This window comes from Nicotiana tomentosiformis, chromosome 12 (assembly GCF_000390325.3).
Source record: "Nicotiana tomentosiformis chromosome 12, ASM39032v3, whole genome shotgun sequence".
Lineage (NCBI taxonomy): Eukaryota > Viridiplantae > Streptophyta > Magnoliopsida > Solanales > Solanaceae > Nicotiana > Nicotiana tomentosiformis.
The window spans coordinates 3,119,785-3,138,391 of record NC_090823.1 but is presented as its reverse complement, the minus strand read 5'-3'; the positions used below and the strand labels follow the sequence as shown (position 1 = coordinate 3,138,391).

Here is an 18,607-nt window from a genome sequence, read left to right as displayed (position 1 = left end):
AGATGGTCTAAGCCAAAGCAAAGCTTCGTTCAGTTGTAGCAAGGAGAAACCTAAAAGTTTTTCATTTACGCTATTAATGTAATTTAATTTATTGTAATAATTTACTCATAATTTTATTAGGTTACAATCAATTCAATACCTATCACAAATATTTACTTGAAATTACTTTATAAATATGATTTAATTGTTGGAATTACTTGATAAAGACTTAATTAGTAGAATACGTATGGTCCTACAGATATTTGAAAATAATCTATGCAATTAATTGAGAAAGAAGGTCCTAAAGCACTGGTCCCAAATCTCCAAAAAGACTATTACTACAATTACTCTGACAACACGGTTTTTACAAACTTTTATGGGTGGTTTAATTTTTCAAGTTTAAAGCATTAAAATGGAGTAGATTCTTAGGTCAAACCAATGATACAATTCTTCCAAACATGTGAAGGTGATTTTTCCATTTTTGTTTTTTAGTTTTATCTTTTCATGTTCATATATTAATAATTGCTCAAATTAAATAAGTATAATAGATATGTGGATTCTATAGTGCGTGCTCCTTAATTGTTAATCTCTTTAATCATATCCTTTCATGTTAATTAATTTACTCACAATAATCTCCCATTAATAACTAATTTATCCCTCTATCTATTTATACTATTATAAAATAAATAAAGCTCCAAACACAAAACATTAATACTCAATTTTATTTTAATATTCTTAGTCTATTTAACTTAAATCTATAAATAAATAACTAAAATGACAAATAACTACGGTCCATGTTGTTGGAGACATCTATACAGACAATCATATACTCCCATAGTACCTACTTTAATATATGGTCGATGGTCTCCACTTACACTACAGTCCAAAGTTTCTTTAGATTGAATATTTTGGATTCTTTATATTTTTTGCCAAGATTTTTGGAGTAAAAAGAGACATGAAACAATGGCATCTGCTCGTCATTTTACACCAGCCCCCATAAGTAAAATGCATATGATTCATGTTTTAATAAGTAAAATTATTTTATACTATCAAATCATATAAATTAAAAAGAAAATTTTGCACATACTAAAAAAAATAGAAAATACGTACGTACTAGTACTAGTGTAAAAAAAAGGAAACAGCAAAGAAATGAAGCTAGCTTGCATTAGCTATAGCTAGCTCTTGTATAAAGGAAGTAATGGATCCAAGCCCAGCCGACGAAATGCGTTTTTCTTCTTTCTTCCCAGGTAACATAGAACTGGATCAACCCTTTTTGCCCAAAACTGTCTGTCCTCAAATGCATCTTCCAACTTATCGAAAATAAGAGATACATTTACATATCCATTTTCAGACCCTTAGGCAGCCTAAAACAGCCATCTGCTGCTACTCCAACAAGTTCCGATGCTCAAACACAGAGATCTATGAAAGAAATTGTTTAAGTTGATTAAAAATGTGGGATGCTATACCATATAAAAGGGTGAAATAATATAAATTTCAACTACTGACCAAGACAATAATCTAGTGAACCAACCATTCACAAGGCAGAAATAAAAACTAATTTAAGCTAAAAAATCCAAGTGCAAAGGGCATATCTTGATACATTGTTAATCTAGATATCTGTCAATTAGCAGATTTGTAGTAATAATTTTGGTTAAACATTCAAGACAGAACCTAAGATTTATTGTTCTCTCTGTTAAGAAAGAAAGGACATAGGCAGCTACACAAGATAAAAACTATTTGTTGAAAACTTCTAATCAGTTTCTGTTAACAGAGGCAGTAACTAATCATCTAATGATGAAATGAGGTATAGAGAAACCAGAAACTACATTCGTCACGGTTTAAGTTAACAGTTTGCAACTTTCTGTTAATTGGAACATGAGTTCTGTTACTTAAATAAGATTTCCACAAGCTAACCAATCATTTGAAAATATTAAAACACAAACAATTAGTGATACATTCAAAACACCAACACAAACCCTGCCCCCTTCCCCACAAATCCCCAACCAAACAAAAAACAACAAACTCATTGAGTTTTCACGAGTGGAGTCTGGGGACGGTAGTGTGTACACAGACCTTACCCATTATCTGGAGGGCAAAGAGCCTGTTTCGATAGACTCCCGGCTAAAAAACTAGGTCTAGAAGTAGTTGCAAATAGTGAGCACTATGGAACATTGACAACTAAACAAGCAAATTGTAATTGACTTAACTTAATTATTTAAAACAACCTGTACACCTACTGTATACAACAATTCCATGACATAAGAAAAGAGAGAAAGGATATACTTATTATTTATTGTGGCCAGAAAAGATTCTCTCCTTCACAGTCCAGTTACCACCAACCTAAGAAATTCCCTTGTCTGTTATAAGCTTTGCAACCTTTAACTATTACACTTGCACTTAATAAATGATCAAAAGCTAGCAAACCATGTCACTCCATTTAAGCTCATCTCATCCAAAATTATTATAAAATAAAATTAAAATAAAAAAATATTAGAATTTCTTTATATTTTATACTTGCATATAAATCTCATATAATCAAATAACAGGAAAAGGATACAGTACAAAACAAAATAAACATGGACACACCTCCATCCTCTTAAGTATGAATATTGTGCAAAACTAAAAGGCAGTTAGGTATATTAAGCTCACGCTATACGCGGGATTCGGGGAAAGATCTGACCAGAAGGGTCTATTGTATGCAGTTTTACCTGTATTTCTGCAAGAGATTATTTTTACGACTCGAACATGTGACCAACTTTACCAGTTACGTCAAGACTCCGAGTTGGAATATTGTGCAAAATTAAAAGGCAGTCTGGTACACTAAACTCCCGCTATACGCGGGATCCGAGGAAGGATTAGACAAAAAGAGTCTATTGTACGCAATTTTACTTATATTTCTGCAAGAAGCTGTTTTCATGGCTCGAACATGTGACCAACTTTACCAGTTACGTCAAGGCTCCCTGTTCGAATATAATGTGGCGCTGATGTGGAAATGTAGTGGCTCGTGTGTAAAACACCTCTCATTATAAAACTGGTATTATAGTGTTAGGGTGTCATTTATTTCATTTCGAACAAGAATATGAGGTAAATAAATGTAACGACCTGATCGGTCGTTTCGAGAGTTGTAGCCACGTTTCCCTATTTTCTGCTTCTTTTGTGTTCTACAGATGTATTATGATTTATAGGGTTAGTTGGTTCGGGTCCGAAGTGATTTCAGAATGAATTGAGATACTTAGTCTCTTATTTAAAAGCTTATGTTGGAAAAGTTGACCGGATGTTGACTTATGTGCAAACGACCTTGGATTTGAATTTTGATGATTTCGTTAGCTCCGTTAGGTGATTTTGGACTTAGAAGCGCGTCTGGATTCTGATTTGGAGGTCCGTAGTAGAATTTGGCTTGAAATGGCGAAAATTGGATTTTTTGGCAAATTTGATCAAGAGTGAAAATTTTGATATCGGGGTCGGATTGGATTTTTGGGGATTATAGTAGGTTCGTGATTTCATTTGTGACGTGTGTGCAAAATTTGAGGTCAATAGGAAATGATTGGATAGGTTTCGGCGTCGTTTGTAGAATTTGAAAATTTTGAAGTTCATTAGGCTTGAATTCGGATGTAATTCGTATTTTGGAGGTTGTTTGAGGTGATTTGAGGATTCAACTAAATTCGTATTGGATTATAAGACTTGTTGGTATGTTTGGTTGAGGTCCCTGGGGCCTCGGGTTGATTTCGGGTGGTTAACGGATCAAAGTATGATGTTGAATGATAGTTGAAGTGTTGTTCCTGCTTGTGTAATTGCACCTGGGAGTGGGAACCGTAGGTGCGAGCTCACATAGGCAGAAAGGGCAGCGCTAGTGCGGAACTTGAGGCAAGGCAGCAGATGGTCGCAGGTGCGATGCTTTTCCCGCACCTTTGTGACCACATATGTGGTAGTAGGATCGCAGAAGTGAAAGTGGACTGTGGGCTGGGCTTCGCAGAAGCGGATACTTCCTCGCAGGAGCGAGCCCGCAGGAGCGGAATTCTTCGCAGAAGCGGGTGACTTGTTCTCACCCGCGAAGCCGCAGATGCGGGTAAATGGCCGCAAGTGCGGAGAGCCTGGGCAGAGTGTTTAAAAACAACTTCAACATTTTGGACTCGAACTTAGGCGATTTTGGAGAGGATTTTCGAGGGGATTATTGAGGTAAGCTTCTTGTACTCATTTTTTATCATAAATCTTGTTTCCCAATTGTTTTCCCACCTAGATCCCCCAAAAATTGTGTGGTGTTGAGGTGAAATTTGGGGGTTTGAGGCTAGGGATTTGGAAATTGAATTTTGGGGATTTGAATGAACATTTGATGTCGTCTTTTGATAAATTTGGTATGGTTAGACTCGTGAGTGAATGGGCTTCGGGTTTTGTAACTTTTGTCGGATTTCGAAACATGGGCCCGGGGGATGGGTTTGAGCCAATTTCGCATTTTTAGCTATGATTTAGTACTTTTCTTGTGGAATTGATCCCTTTAGCCTATATTGATTGTATTGTACTACTTGTGGCTAGATTCGGGACGTTTGGAGACCGATTTGAGAGGCGAAGTAGAGATTTTCTCGGTTTGAGGTAAGTAACGCTTTCAAACTTGGTTTTGAGGGTTCGAAACCCCGAATTATGTGTTAAGTGATTGGTATTGAGGTGGCGCACATGCCAAGTGACGGGCGTGGAGGCGTGCACCGTGAGAATTGTGCCTGATTGATTTCATGGCACTGTATAGTGACTTTATCTTGTTGATATCCGTGTTTTCATTAGTGATAAAGTAATTGAGTTGTCAATCATACTAGGTATCATGTTTAGGCTTTATGCTGGTACTGTTGGGACTCCTAGTGGTCATTTTTTATTGTCATCTCACTGGTTTCATTGATATTATGTACTCGATCATGTTCATGCATTTCATATCATATCTCAGTCTCAGTTGTTATTTATTGATACGTCATATCATTGTTTCGGGCCAGTTTTCATGGTATTGTGAGCCCGTGAGTGAGATCGGAGAGATTCATGACTGAGTGAGGCTGAGAGCCTGATTATGAGTGACAGTTATGGGATCGGGATGCACGTCGCAACGGTTATACTGATTTTATGATAGCGCTTGGGCTGTAGGAGCCTCTCCGGAGTCTGTACACACCCCGAGTGAGCGCGGTTAATATTATTGAGGGATGGATCTTCCCTGGACATGGATCTTGTTCGAAGTACTTGATACCTGGAGATGGATCTTCTCCAAAGGGCTGGATTGGCCTTCCTCGGTACTGGGTGACTTATAGTCAGTCATGTATGTGTTCCGAGATGGGTCTTCCCTGAGCAGTATGGGCCATATACAGTACCGAGTGGTTAAGCATTCGAGAGTGTGAGCACATGAGGCTGACAGCATGGTGCATCACATACAGCATGTGCATTGGCATATAGAGATAGCAGAGTTATATTCTTTACACTGTTTGGATCTGTTGTACTTTACTGTTTTGAGTTGCCTATTTACTTTGAAAGCATGCATACATTTCTGCACAGTTATTTCTATTTTATCTATACCGGTTAAGTTCGTCACTACCTATCAGTCCAAAGGTTGGACTTGTTACTTACTCAGTTGGATGTACTCACGTTACTCCCTGCACCTCGTGTGTAGATCCAGGCATTTCTGGTCACGGCGGCGGTTGTTGATTGAGGCTTTAGAGTTCGGAGACTACCAAGGTATATGCACGACGTTCGCAGGCCTTGGCTCTCCTTCTTTATCGCTAGTTGTATTTTCAGTTTATTTCTCTAGACACTGTAGTCGACTGTATTCTGATTTAGACCCCCATGTACTCTGTGACACCCCATTTTTGGGATGGATTGTATCGTATTTTGGATATTTATGTTTTCAAAAAAGCTTCCCTAAATTATTAAATTGCTTCCGTCTTTATGTTCAAAGATTTTACTGTGTTGAGATATTGAGTTGTGGCTTGCCTAGTTCCACGATAGACGCCATCACGACGGTTAGATTTTGGGTCGTGGCAAGCTGGTATCAGAGCCTAGGTTACATAGGTCTCACGAGTCATGAGCAAGTTTAGTAGAGTCTTGCGGATCAGTACGGAGACGTTTGTACTTATCTTCGAGAGGCTGCTGAACCCTTAGGAAAATTTCACTTTCTTGTACTCTATCGTGCGGAATTGATTCAGCTTGAAACATAACTCTTTGAATTCCTTCTACGCATTCGTGTGCGCATGTGAGCGCTTAATACCAGTTGTGCATCGCTGGCTTGTGATTCCACGAATGAGGTTCGAGATGAATATTCTGTGTTTTGGTGATTGGCCAGTTTGGAGGACTTGAGGCCAGGGTTAGACTGTAGCTTAATCTCGATAGTTTCGATTATGAAAACTTGTGGATTTGGACTCATGCGACCGGTAGTGTCCCTTTGAGTGGAAAATTGTGGCTCGATGAGAGGTCGAATGGCTATACGATGAGTATGATGACTGCGGGATGTGTTCAGATGGGTTAAATGTGACGAATAAAGTTTACTTGTGACTCAAGACCTTGCTATGGGGTATTTGATTTCTTTCTTGATTGACGTATAGTCTCGAGTTATGAGTGTATTGAAGGATTTTAACGTTGTTTAATTGTGGGACAAATTAAATTCCCATGTCTTGTTAATGAGTTTGGACTTAGGAAGATTAAGTACTTGCGTAGTAATTGTGGTTGCGAAAGGGTATAACAAGATGCCAATTTGAGGCTAAGCAGGGGGTTATCTCTTGCAGAGTAATCTATGTAGGTGTGTTCCTTATAATGTTGAGCGGGAGAGTTTCTATTCTACCAGCGTAGTATATGTGTCGAGATTTGAATTTGAATCTGGGTGAGGAAGCTGACTTGACTGTCAAGAGAATAAATGCGAGCTTAGCGGATGATTGAAGTACTTTATGGTTTGTATTACCTGAGCTCGTGAAGCATTCTCGTTGAATTGACTGCGGGATTATGACAATAGTAGAGTATGGGTATGGCGAGTTATCAGATGTTTTATTATATGGCTTTGAGCCAAGTGGGGGAGTTTGCTATCTACGATTTGACTGCACGATTATGTGATGTATTGGTTTTTGTCCGAGACATACTTGTGGATTAGTTATGACTTACAGAGATTGAGATTGAGGATAGACCCGACTGGTCGTTTGGAGCATTTGCACTTCGCTCGATAATTTGAGGGCATGAGTAGCTCCGTATGACTCGAAATTATTTTATCCCAACAAAACATGAGATAAACTCATCTCAAAATTAAACTCGAAATTATTTATCACTTATCTCTCGTACCAAACTAGCTTTTAAAGGGCTACTAGTGACTAAACTAAGAGCCCGTTTGGACATACGAAACTTTTTCTTTTTTTCAAAAAATTCACTTTTTCCCAAAATCAGCATTTATTCATAAAAATTTTAATTTTCACTTGAATATGCATTTTGAAAATTTTCGAAAATTTTAAAAACTCCAAAAAATAATTTTTCAAAATTCACTCACAAAACTTAAAAAACAACCCAAAATTATATTCATGCTCAAACACAACTCTAATTTTCAAATACCATTTTCACTTAGAAAAACAATTTTCCCCCATTTTGGAATTTTACAATTCTTATGTCCAAACACCCGCTAAGTTTGAATAAAACTGCAAGCACTAGTAAATATTACATCGTTCCCTGCAACTTCCAAAAAACTTGTAGCAGATATTGGCACGCAGAATACAGAGATTAAGATCAAAGACAAACTCAAACTTTGCTTGAAAGTTGAAACCATCTAGACCAAAACTTCAAGTTTTTCTTGCCTTGCCAATTGGTTAGTACCCCGGTCAAATGCTTCAGTAACCAAAAAAAATGAGGAAAAAAGTGCATTAATCAATTTTGCTAAAATAACATGGTCCATCACACTTAACCTTCTAAAGACAGCAATAGTACAAATCTACTTCCAACCAACACAAACTTCTACCATTGCTATTTTCAAAAACCTAAAAGAGGATACTTTTGTTACATGAGTTTGTTAGCACAATCCATCAATCTACTAACGGGCAGCTAGTTAAATGGTTGAGTCGATCTCCTGCGCGCACGTTTCATTTACAACAACAGCACATATATACAAACTCTCTCATGTGTCCATTGAAGCAAATTATAATCATCCGCGCGTCAGGTCAATCTCAGGCTGGGAATTTCTTAGTTCAGGCCTTGAACTCGGCGGCCAAACACCAGTTGCTGAATTTGAAGTTGGATCTTGATTCACGGTAGCATTAATCGGTGTAGATGGCTTTTCAGCAGACTCGTTCTCGCCTTTGGTACCGGTTTCTTGTTTGCTCTTTACTTTTGGACCATATACAAAGCTGCATACAACCACCTGTAAAAAAAAATTCAATTATTTGCTTGTCACATAGAACACAGAAACAGATACTTCTGATCTCCACGTCAAAGGTAGCGTGTCGGAGATTCGCATAATCCAAATATGTTATGAGCATGTTTTCACAAGAATCAACAATATACCTGTACAGGGCTGGCCGCAATGAGCCTACCACCAATGGCACCCCCGAGTACATGCCCATCAGGGCTGCTAACCGAGATACTTATACCACCCGTGCGATCACGTGGACCACCACTTTCAGAGACCAAGTATGAGCCAGACAAGCATAGTATCTCAAAACGACCCTGCACAACATGACGAACATTCAAATCTCAGTTTAATCAAAGAACAAGTTTCATTCCGCAGGGTCAAAAGACTCCCAAGGAAATGAGTAAATGACTTGCGTACTGGCAAAGGGTAACAAGAACAACAAACTTAAGATTTATAGGAAGACTCGACCATTATCCACCGAGTTTTGAACCGTGCACCAATGATCTTCGAGGATTTCTCGGTTATCAAAAATAAAACGTCCGATTTAATTTGAATCATTAGATTACTAAGGGTGGTCCACCAAAAGACAAACACCTGGCCCATAGGTTTTAAATTCTTTGAAGAATTTTAACACATCAGCTGATTTTCATCTCAAGTAGAAGAATTATGTATAAACAAAAGGTCTGCAGTAGAATTGTTAGTCCTTTCCGAACACTACATCGACATTATTTGGCAATATAAAGCATTATATTTGAAAAGAAATGTAAATTATAGCAGTCAGTGATAATAAACAATCTAAATACTCTTAAAAACAAGGTGTTATACTTGGTCAGAACTTTCCAATGTTGAATGGTTAATTGTTTCCACTTTCTATAGATATGTTTCTTTACTTAAAATATATCAACACTTCGTCACTCAATTGCTGAGTGATTCTAAAGTATCCTTACCGAACATGTACCGTGCCTCAAACAGTTAAAAGATCCCTGCGTGAAAAGGAAGGAGAAAAAGAAATATTGCTTCCTGCGACTAGGTTTGATATATAGTAATTGACTTACTGTGTGGTATATATGTCCATAATCCGGTAGCATCTATATCTAAAATAAGGTTTGTCATAGAATAGGTGATGTGGCACCTCTCTATGGCCAGCAAACACATTTATCTTTTTCTCACATTTTTTGAGAAAAAAGAACAGCAAAAATGTGAGGAAAAAGATAATGTGTTTGATGGCCATAGAGAGGTGCCACATCACCTACTCTAAGCCCAGTTTTATATTATACATAGATACTAACATACGGTAGACTTATATATCACTCTAGTAGATCAACTACTAGATATCAACCATCGTCGCGACAAGCAATATCTTCATTCCCCCCCCCCCCCTCTCCCCCCCCCTTTTTTTTTTTTTGTGGTTTCATCATTTTAGCATGTAGCCACCCAAAAATAAGTAATGAAGCAACTACAAAGGATATCAGAAGTAAGGTCTGTCATCTCCAGAAGCTTCTCTAGGGGAATGTCCCATAAGGGAAAAAAAGAGGCTAAGAGAAGAAGAGACGAAAAGGCTGGAAAAAAAAACAGGAGAAAACGAATGCAAAGTCACTTATCGGGATTCTTACCATTTTGTTACATTTAAGCAAATGGCGCTCTCTCTTGTTAAGTGTCTCAACCTGAGTTTGCTCTATGGATATTGTCAATATGCTTCGGTATACGATTAAAAGTGCTTTTTAACATCTTAGAAAATATGTTTGTAAAGTTAATTGTTATTTTACCTTTTTCAACTAATTGTTAATACAAAATACATTTTAAATGTAGATCAAGAGAACCTGATTATGGCACTTTAGCCAAGTTATAGAAAGCATGACCATAGGAATAAATTGTTACGGTATTAACAGAGAACATACACTGCTATGTCAATTATTAAGGATCTGAAATATATTTGTGCTTGACCCTTTATAATTTAGAGATCTTGTTTATAAGAGTTAACGACTATCCTGCCTAATTCGCATGATGTTTAAAGGAACAGAATACACATTTTCTTGTGTGTTTATACGTTAGAGTGGGTTGCTCTAGTGGTGAGCACCCTCCACTTCCAACCAAGAGTTTGTGAGTTCGAGTCACCCCAAGAGCAAGGTGGGGAGTTCTTGGAGGGAGGAGCCGAGGGTCTATTAGAAACAACCTCTCTACCCTAGGGTAGGGATAAGGTCTGCATACACACTACCCTACCTAGACCCCACTAGTAGGATTATACTGGGTTGTGGTTATACGTTAGAGTAGAGATCCTGATTTTAGGGAATTTTGTTGAGTATGTACAAGACGTAGTTGCCACTAAGTGGATCATTATCTAATTTTTCTAGATATCATGTCATTGGTGTTGCTTTATTTTCTGCTCATTCATACATGACTAAATGTTGATCTAGGCTTCCATGTTATGAAACACTATCCAATTGTATGGTTAGGAATGTATTATGAACTCGTCAAAATTATGAATATCTGAAATGACATTGCCATGTGAGTAAAACTCTCACTATTTTGTTAAGAAGTCTTTAGTTTGTTTAGATCATGTCCTAGGGGGGGTTTAATCAATGCTTGACAATATGAAATGCTCATTTTTTTATATAAGATTTGCCTGAACTGTTGCTATAATGTATTTCCATTGTCTCAAAACTCAATTATCCGGGCATTAATACAACAATTTCATTATGTATGAAGCAATACGTATGTGTTGATATATGGAAGTTCTTCATTTAGAAGGTCGTGTTTTAAGAAAGATTGTTTGCCATGCAAGTTCATGTATGTGATCGAAGGAAAGTAGTTGTATTAGAAATCATGATCTTAGAAGGTATGTCATGTTTCTATTTGGCTAAAACGTATCACATTAGTGCGATGCTAGTTTGACATGAACTATAAAAAATGTTATGGTAGAGTTCATTCTCTTAGTATTGTATGGGTCGAGGAAATTAGTAGGATGTTATCAACCCAGGATTTCGGGTTGAAATTCGAGGATGTTAACAAATCTGAGCACTTAAATCTATACAAGATGTTTGAAGGCAGCAGAACTTGTTTATCCCGGGAGCGGGATAAGGCCTATGCTACCCCTGGTGTGATGTTGGCATTGCATATAATGGGTCGTGAAGGAATATCAGGAGATACTCTAAGTTAGACGTCAAGATTGTGAAGTCCCTTAGAAGTCGTCGATCTCTAACCCCGGAGCATTAGAGTTGGCCAAAAAGGTTCTGCATTAGAGAAATCCAGGTTTATATAACACCTACATCAATCATGGCTCTTCGCCAGTGCAGAACAGCATTCAGTCTTGCCTCCATTCTTAACACTATCCCTCCACCAACAGCACTCAGAAAAGGTGAGAGTTCAAGAAACTCTGATTCAGTGTCAAAGTTTGCGATATGCTATTTAGAATTAACAATTAACATATAAGGATAAAAATTCTAAGGTAAGAACTCCATGATTCTCAAAAATATGCAAAAGTTCTTCACTTGACATGGTGTACATGTTATTAAGATGTTACAGTTAAGCAGTTGCACAACAAATAATCTTTTCGTCATCAATGACCGCATCATGTTCGCCTTAATGGATTTTCTTAAGTAATCCCCATTACATAAACAACATTTCTAATAAAGATCTGCGAGCTAACTGTAGCACTACACAAACACCAATAAGTAATCTAGGGTATATTCTGCTTTTACAATCGAAGGGATGAAGATCAACAATTTGGCTGAAAGGAAGCTTTTGAAAGTCCCAATACCAAGTAAATTATAAATTAATAAAAAGCACTCTAACCTCATAAGTGACAGTAGAACCAGAACTTGCAGGAGGCCGTAATGTTACAGCAGAAACTGCACCATTAGCTGCTAAGACACATAAAGCCCTCGGCCTCTGTTCCGCAAACGCCAGTAATTTTGCCGCAACATCCTGCAGACATTAAGGTACTATCTTATCTCATTGCATATACGGAACAGGCAAAACGAGCAAGAACATTTTGCATCATACAAAAATAAAATAGGCTGCAAAACTTTTGGCTGATTATAATGTTAAGGGCACACATATGTTTTTAGCATACAAAGACATAAGCTGCTATCATATTCTCATATTTCTGCGTAAGAACTCTTCCTTTTAAGAAGTAGAAACTTTAACTCTTCCTTTTAGAAACTTTGTGGGTGTCTTCCCAACAACATCAAGTGTAAACAAGGAGCCATGAGCTTATGTGAAATTATACAGAGCACTTCAACTTTTCAATGCAGTGCTGACCATATGGTAACATACCACAAGAATTCTCAATCATTTATGCGCCTAATTTATTTTTTTTAATAACCGTGGTGTCCGAGCCAGCTTGCACGCACCTCGACTAATTCCACGGGTAGGCTAATTCGACAGGATACCTGCCATCTCCCACAAGCAACAGGTATCTGGTAACTCTATCCACTAAGGCTTGGATAGATGGGAAAAAATTACCTAGTGTTTTTTGACTCCGCTAGGCTGGGATTTGAACCTGAGACCTCACATGGATCTCACCCACTTCATTGACCACTAGACCACACCCTTGGATGCCATTTATGCACCTAATTTATGCTAGTATGATTTCAAATGTACAAATCAACAAAGTAAAATAGGTAAAACTACTTTAACAAATGAGGGATGACATTACCTCTCCCACATTGATGTGTAAAACATGAGGGGTGAAAGCCAATCCAGCTGAATTATTCATCCATTCACCTGCAGCAAGCAATTTCTCTTCAGAACCACAATTTAATTAATGGGACATTTTCCGAATTACTAGAACCACAATTGGAAAAATTAATCGGCCAAGTTCAGGAATTAGCAATACTAAGTGAGCAGCGTTGCCGCCACCAGTCCTAACAGAAAAGATAATCATAATAAAAGAAAAACATAAGATATACAAATGATGTTGGTTTGTTCAAATAGCATTAAGACCTTATAAGTGGCGGAAAACATCATTTCAGGTATCTCCATACCAAGAAATACAAGCAAAGCAATTTGCTTCTCCAGGACACATAATAATAATAGGGGCGTCAAACTGAGTTTGAATTCCTCATAAGATTATGTTCTCCTTTTTAAATGTAAACAAGTTTCAGGCTGTAAGCCCTGGTTATCAGTGGCAAAAGCACCATATAGTACAGATTAGACACAATAACTCAAACCCCTAAACTCATACTCCCTCCGTTCCAATTTATGCGACACTCTTTTCATTGTAGTCAATCCCAAAACGAATGACACTTTTTCTGTATTTAGTAACAATTTCACTTTAAATGATTTATAACCACACAAATATCCATGACTCATTTTAAACTACAAGTTTCAAAGTTTTTTCTTTCTTTCTTAAACTCTATGCCCAGTCAAACACCGTCACATAAATTGGGACGGAGGGAGTAACAATTAGGTGATAATGAAGCACAACAATAACAATAAACTCAGTGTAATCCCAAAAGTGGGTCTGGGTAGAGTAGTATGTATGCAGTCTTACCCCTACCGCATGAAGGTAGAGAGGTTGTTTCCGATAGACCCTTGGCTAAGGTGAGGCATAGTCACATCACTAGTTGCTAGAAGATAATGAAGCACATAAATATAAAATATGAAAATATATCATCTCATTCCCAATGTAATGCAAATGTTATACATCATCTATACAACACTCTTTTGACAAGTACAAAATAGAACTCAAACAAACTCCTAACTCATCAATTCACACAACATTAATAGAATGTCAACCCATTAAGTTCAACCAACTTAGAACTTACCAAGTGGAGCTAATTGTTGCTTCCATCCACTTCCAGGAGGTCGGCCCTTGGCTCGCTTCGGCCCCGGAGTAATAGAGCCAGTTGAAGGACTAGATGACAAGGGTGATAGTCCTAATGACATTTTTGCCCCTCCATCAGGACCATATTTTCTTGGCCTACCTCTCTTCTTTTTTACTGGATCACTAGGTGAAACACTAGAGGCTACTACACTCATATTAATACCATGAGGAGCAAAATTATTAGGTGGTGGATTCTCAACTACTTGGTATGTATTAGAACTACTCAAAGTATTACCACCTCCTCCTACATTGGAGTGAACTACATTGTAACCAGGTGGTACAGGTACTACCCCTGTGGGTCCCGCAGACCCTGAATTAGACCCACTAATCCCTCTATTGAGATAATAACCACCACCCCCAGATAACACCATCCCTTCCCTTCCATCCATGCATTTACTCACTAAAATTTTCACAACTAAAAAAACTAATTCTTTTTTGCTTCTTTCTATATTCAAAAAAATTGAAACTTGAACATAAATTAGACAAAATTACTAACACTGCAACTCAAAATTCAACCAAAATAAAGATCTTAAAAACAATATAACTTTACACACTAAAATTTTCTTAACTAAAAACTGCTTCTTTTTGCTTCTATATAATACAAAAAGATTGAAACTTTTAACATAAATTAGCAAAAAAACTGACAAGGGCTTAAATGGGGTTTTTCAGAAATGAACTATAAAGCTAAAAACAAGAAAAATAAAGGGAAATGTTGGACTCTCCAGTAAAGAAAGAACAGTTGAGAAATGCTAAAGATTGAATCTTGAACTAAAAGAACTAAAAAGGATCACATATTAAAGCTCAAACTGAAAAATGTCTAAAATCTAAAACTCTAAAAGACAACTTAAGTTGTAGTTTTTAGTGAAAAAAAGCTAAACACTGAATCTTGAACCAAAAGAACTAGAAAAAATCACACATTAAAGCTCAAGACTGAAATATGACTAAAATCTAAAACTCTATAAGACAACCCCACGTTGTAATTTTGAGCGAAAAAAGTTGACAAACAGCTCTTTAGCAAAACAAAGATGAAAAAGAAAAAGAAAAATGAAACCCTAGATTCGAAGTGAGAGAGAGGAAAGAGAAGAGGGAGGGTAAAGACAAAAGTGCAATGAAATAGAAAAATTTGAGCTTTTCTTGATTTTGAATTAAAGTAAAGGAGTAGAGTCAGTAGATACAGACACCTTTCTTTTTAGACTTAGAAATAATAATATATTAATGGGGTTTTAGAGAGGGTTTCAAACAGAAGTCAGTGGAGGAGTAAGTTTGTTTCTGACTTAAGGGGTTGGCTTTAGAGGTCATTGGTAGACAGTTGGCTAAGTTGGGTGCACCTAACTAAGTATTAATATGTCTGTGTCACATTGATAATACGGAAAAGGGCCAAATATGTTTCTAACGTATTGAAAATGACTCAATTTTGTTCTCCTTTCACCTATTGGATCATAAATGTCCTTAACATTAGTTTTTGGGCTCAAACTTATCTCTATATGTAACAGAAGGGCCAACAATACCCTTAACGTATTGAAAATGACTCACAAATACCCCTTATTAACCTTTTGGTCCGCAAATACCCCTAACGTTTGTTTTGGGGCTCAAATTTACCCATATATATAACAGAACTAACCTAGTCAATTTCTTGACTTTAATTTCGCCATGTGGCATTTTCTTAATCCGCCACGTGTATTATTTATATTAAATAAACCTACCTGTATCTTTTAAAATATCCAACGACACTGGCCCGATCCTATATATTTGGACGATCGGCTAAAAATAATTACATTCGCTAGTTAAATATAAAAAAAAAATATACATTGATTATATATAAAAATATGTATATTATACATTAATATTTTAATATATATTTTACATGATATTATTTTTAGGAGAAATTATACGGTGTAGTTTTCCCTTCAAATTTTGTAAATCTTAACAAGTTTAACAAATATAAATTTTAATTTGCAAACATAAAAATGATAATGTTCTATTTATATGATTCTAAAGAAGAAGCAAAGAAATAGATGGAAAGAAAATTATTTAAAACCTTTAATTATATATATATATATATATTCAACCGCTTAGCACATTAATGGACTTCACATGATCTTTTCAATGGGAACTAATAGTGTTTTAATATATAACGATAGAGCTAAAATATTAGCAAAAACTGTCGTTCCATTGTCAGATTTGCTTAATAAATTCGAGTTATAGATCATAATTAATAGGAAAAACTACGCCGTATAATTTCTCCTAAAAATAATATCATATAAAATATATATTAAAATATTAATATATAATATATATATTTTTATATATAATCAATGTATATTTTTTTATATATTTAACTAGCGAATGTAATTATTTTTAGTCGACCGTCCAAATATATAGGAGCGGGTCGTTGGATATTTTAAAACATACAAATGAATTTATTTAATACAAATAATATACGTGGCGGATTAATAAAATGCCACATAGCGAAGTTAATGTCAAAAAATTGACCAGGTTGTTATATTATATATAGGGGTAAGTTTGAGCCTAAAAACAAACGTTAAGGTCATTTGCGGACCAAAAGGTTAACGGAGGATATTTCTAAGCCATTTTCAATATGTTAGGGGTATTGTTGGCCCTTCTGTTAGATATAGGGGTAAGTTTGAGACCAAAAACTAACGTTAAGGGTATTTATGGCCCAATAGGTGGAATGGGGGCAAAATTGAGCCATTTTTAATACATTATGGGCATTTTTTACCTTTTTCCGTTGCTAATATTAGTACTTCAAATTTCTGGCAAGAAGAGGAGAGAGAAGGTAAAGAAAGATCTTTTGTGTGATAGTGCAACTCAAATGGTTCTTCATACAAACAATTTAATTAAAAATAGCTTATAAAGGTCTGAAAATAAATTTTTATTTGTCATTTTCCGTATATCACGAGAAAAATAATTTATTTATCATGTTTTGGCCCTAGAATTAATTACTCATTCCAAATTATTTTTCAAATCCATTAAAATTATACACCAATTAATATGTGTATCATGGTAAATTATGCATTTTATTTATTATTTTTTGAGAGTCATGCAAAACCCAAGTAATAATGAACTGAGGGAGTATATAACTTGCATATTATTATTATTATTATATATATATATATATATATATATATATATATATATAAAACTGAGGGACCTGGGGAGGCGAAACCGGCACCTGGTGCCTCACTTAACCGAGGGACTCTAAACATACAATGTCATACTTTGGCCATAGGCCCACATTGCTAGACAATTTGTGAAAAAAATATAAAACTGAACGGAGAGTAGCTCTAACTGAACATCAATATAAAGTTCGGTCGACAAAATCGTCATAACTACTACAACTGACAAACCAAAAAATATATACATACAAGGCCTATAAGCCCAACATACTGCACTAACTGACAGGATATGTCTACAAGCCTCTATTGATGAATGTATTGTGGTCGGAATAAGGCCCCGACCTACCCATGATATATATATACACACACACATATATACACAATATGTACTCAAAACCCTAGACCCGGTAACTCCGAAGGAAGTGGAGCTTACCGATCAAACTGAACTCGGACAACACCTATTGAGGAGGTCTTCCCGTCTCTCTATCTGAACCTGCATGCATGAAATGCAGCGTCCCAGAAAAAGGACGCCAATACGAAATAATGTACCGAGTATGTAAGGCAATAGAATAACTGAAAGTAAATGAAAGTCAAAGATAATCTAGGGATATACTTACCTGTTGATACTTACCCAACTCTCTCAATATATTAAGTAAAAAAGTTGCCAGGACCCATAAGGCTCGGTACGTGTAACTGCTTGGTTGTAGTAGGCTCTCTCATAGGCGCTCAACCATATAAGATCAGTCTTGACCATTCTGGGCTCGCTCATAGGCGTTCGGCCACAATTGACTCGGTATATAACTTACCATCTGATATCAGAGGTTGTCCAATAGGGGTCTGCCCACCGATTATAGCTCGATGTTGGTAAAAATACTATATATATATATATATATAAGAAGACAATACTTAACTGAATATAAAGTGTCGATAAGGGCGAATACCGTGACTTATGAGACTAGGATAATGTATATAAATTTAGGAGTACGAATGTCACGACCCCAAATTCCCTCTGTATGATGTCGTGATAGCACCTAATCTCTAAGACTAGGCAAGCCTATCAATGTGAAATAATAATAGAAATCTGAAATAAATAAATCTGCAAATTCATATAATTACAACTCCCAAAACCCGATGGAATTAGTCACAAACTTCTAAGAATTTATCCTCAGTATCTTTATATATCAGAGTCTAAAGAAAATAAGGAAGCGACGTAATAAGGATAGAAGGGGACTCTGTAGTCTGCGGACATTGGCAGATATACCTCAAAGTCTTCGTACATAGGTAGCTCACTGATATCTGGGATGGTAGAAAGTACCTGGA

The 18,607-nt window shown here is 36.4% G+C and overlaps 1 protein-coding gene across 1 annotated transcript; it reads right to left on the bottom strand.

Moving 5' to 3' along the window:
- Positions 1 to 7,822: 7,822 nt before the first annotated feature.
- LOC104117350 (AT-hook motif nuclear-localized protein 5-like) lies at positions 7,823 to 15,409 on the bottom strand. Its single transcript, XM_009628392.4, has 5 exons — positions 14,092 to 15,409; positions 12,981 to 13,048; positions 12,116 to 12,247; positions 8,476 to 8,637; positions 7,823 to 8,332 (listed from the first exon to the last, which is right to left on the bottom strand). Exons 1-5 carry the CDS (start codon positions 14,537 to 14,539, stop codon positions 8,117 to 8,119), a joined length of 1,026 nt encoding a protein of 341 aa, XP_009626687.1. The 5' UTR covers positions 14,540 to 15,409; the 3' UTR covers positions 7,823 to 8,116.
- Positions 15,410 to 18,607: the final 3,198 nt, after the last annotated feature.

Bases quoted from the DNA above. Each gene is read 5' to 3' on its own strand.
- LOC104117350 (XM_009628392.4), bottom strand. From the start codon at position 14,539: ATGGATGGAAGGGAAGGGATGGTGTTATCTGGGGGTGGTGGTTATTAT. The intron at 12,248-12,980 runs GTAATGTCATCC...TAATGTCTGCAG, and splicing joins TACACATCAATGTGGGAGAG to GATGTTGCGGCAAAATTACT. The intron at 8,638-12,115 runs GTTAGAGTGCTT...CATGTTGTGCAG, and splicing joins GTTCTACTGTCACTTATGAG to GGTCGTTTTGAGATACTATG.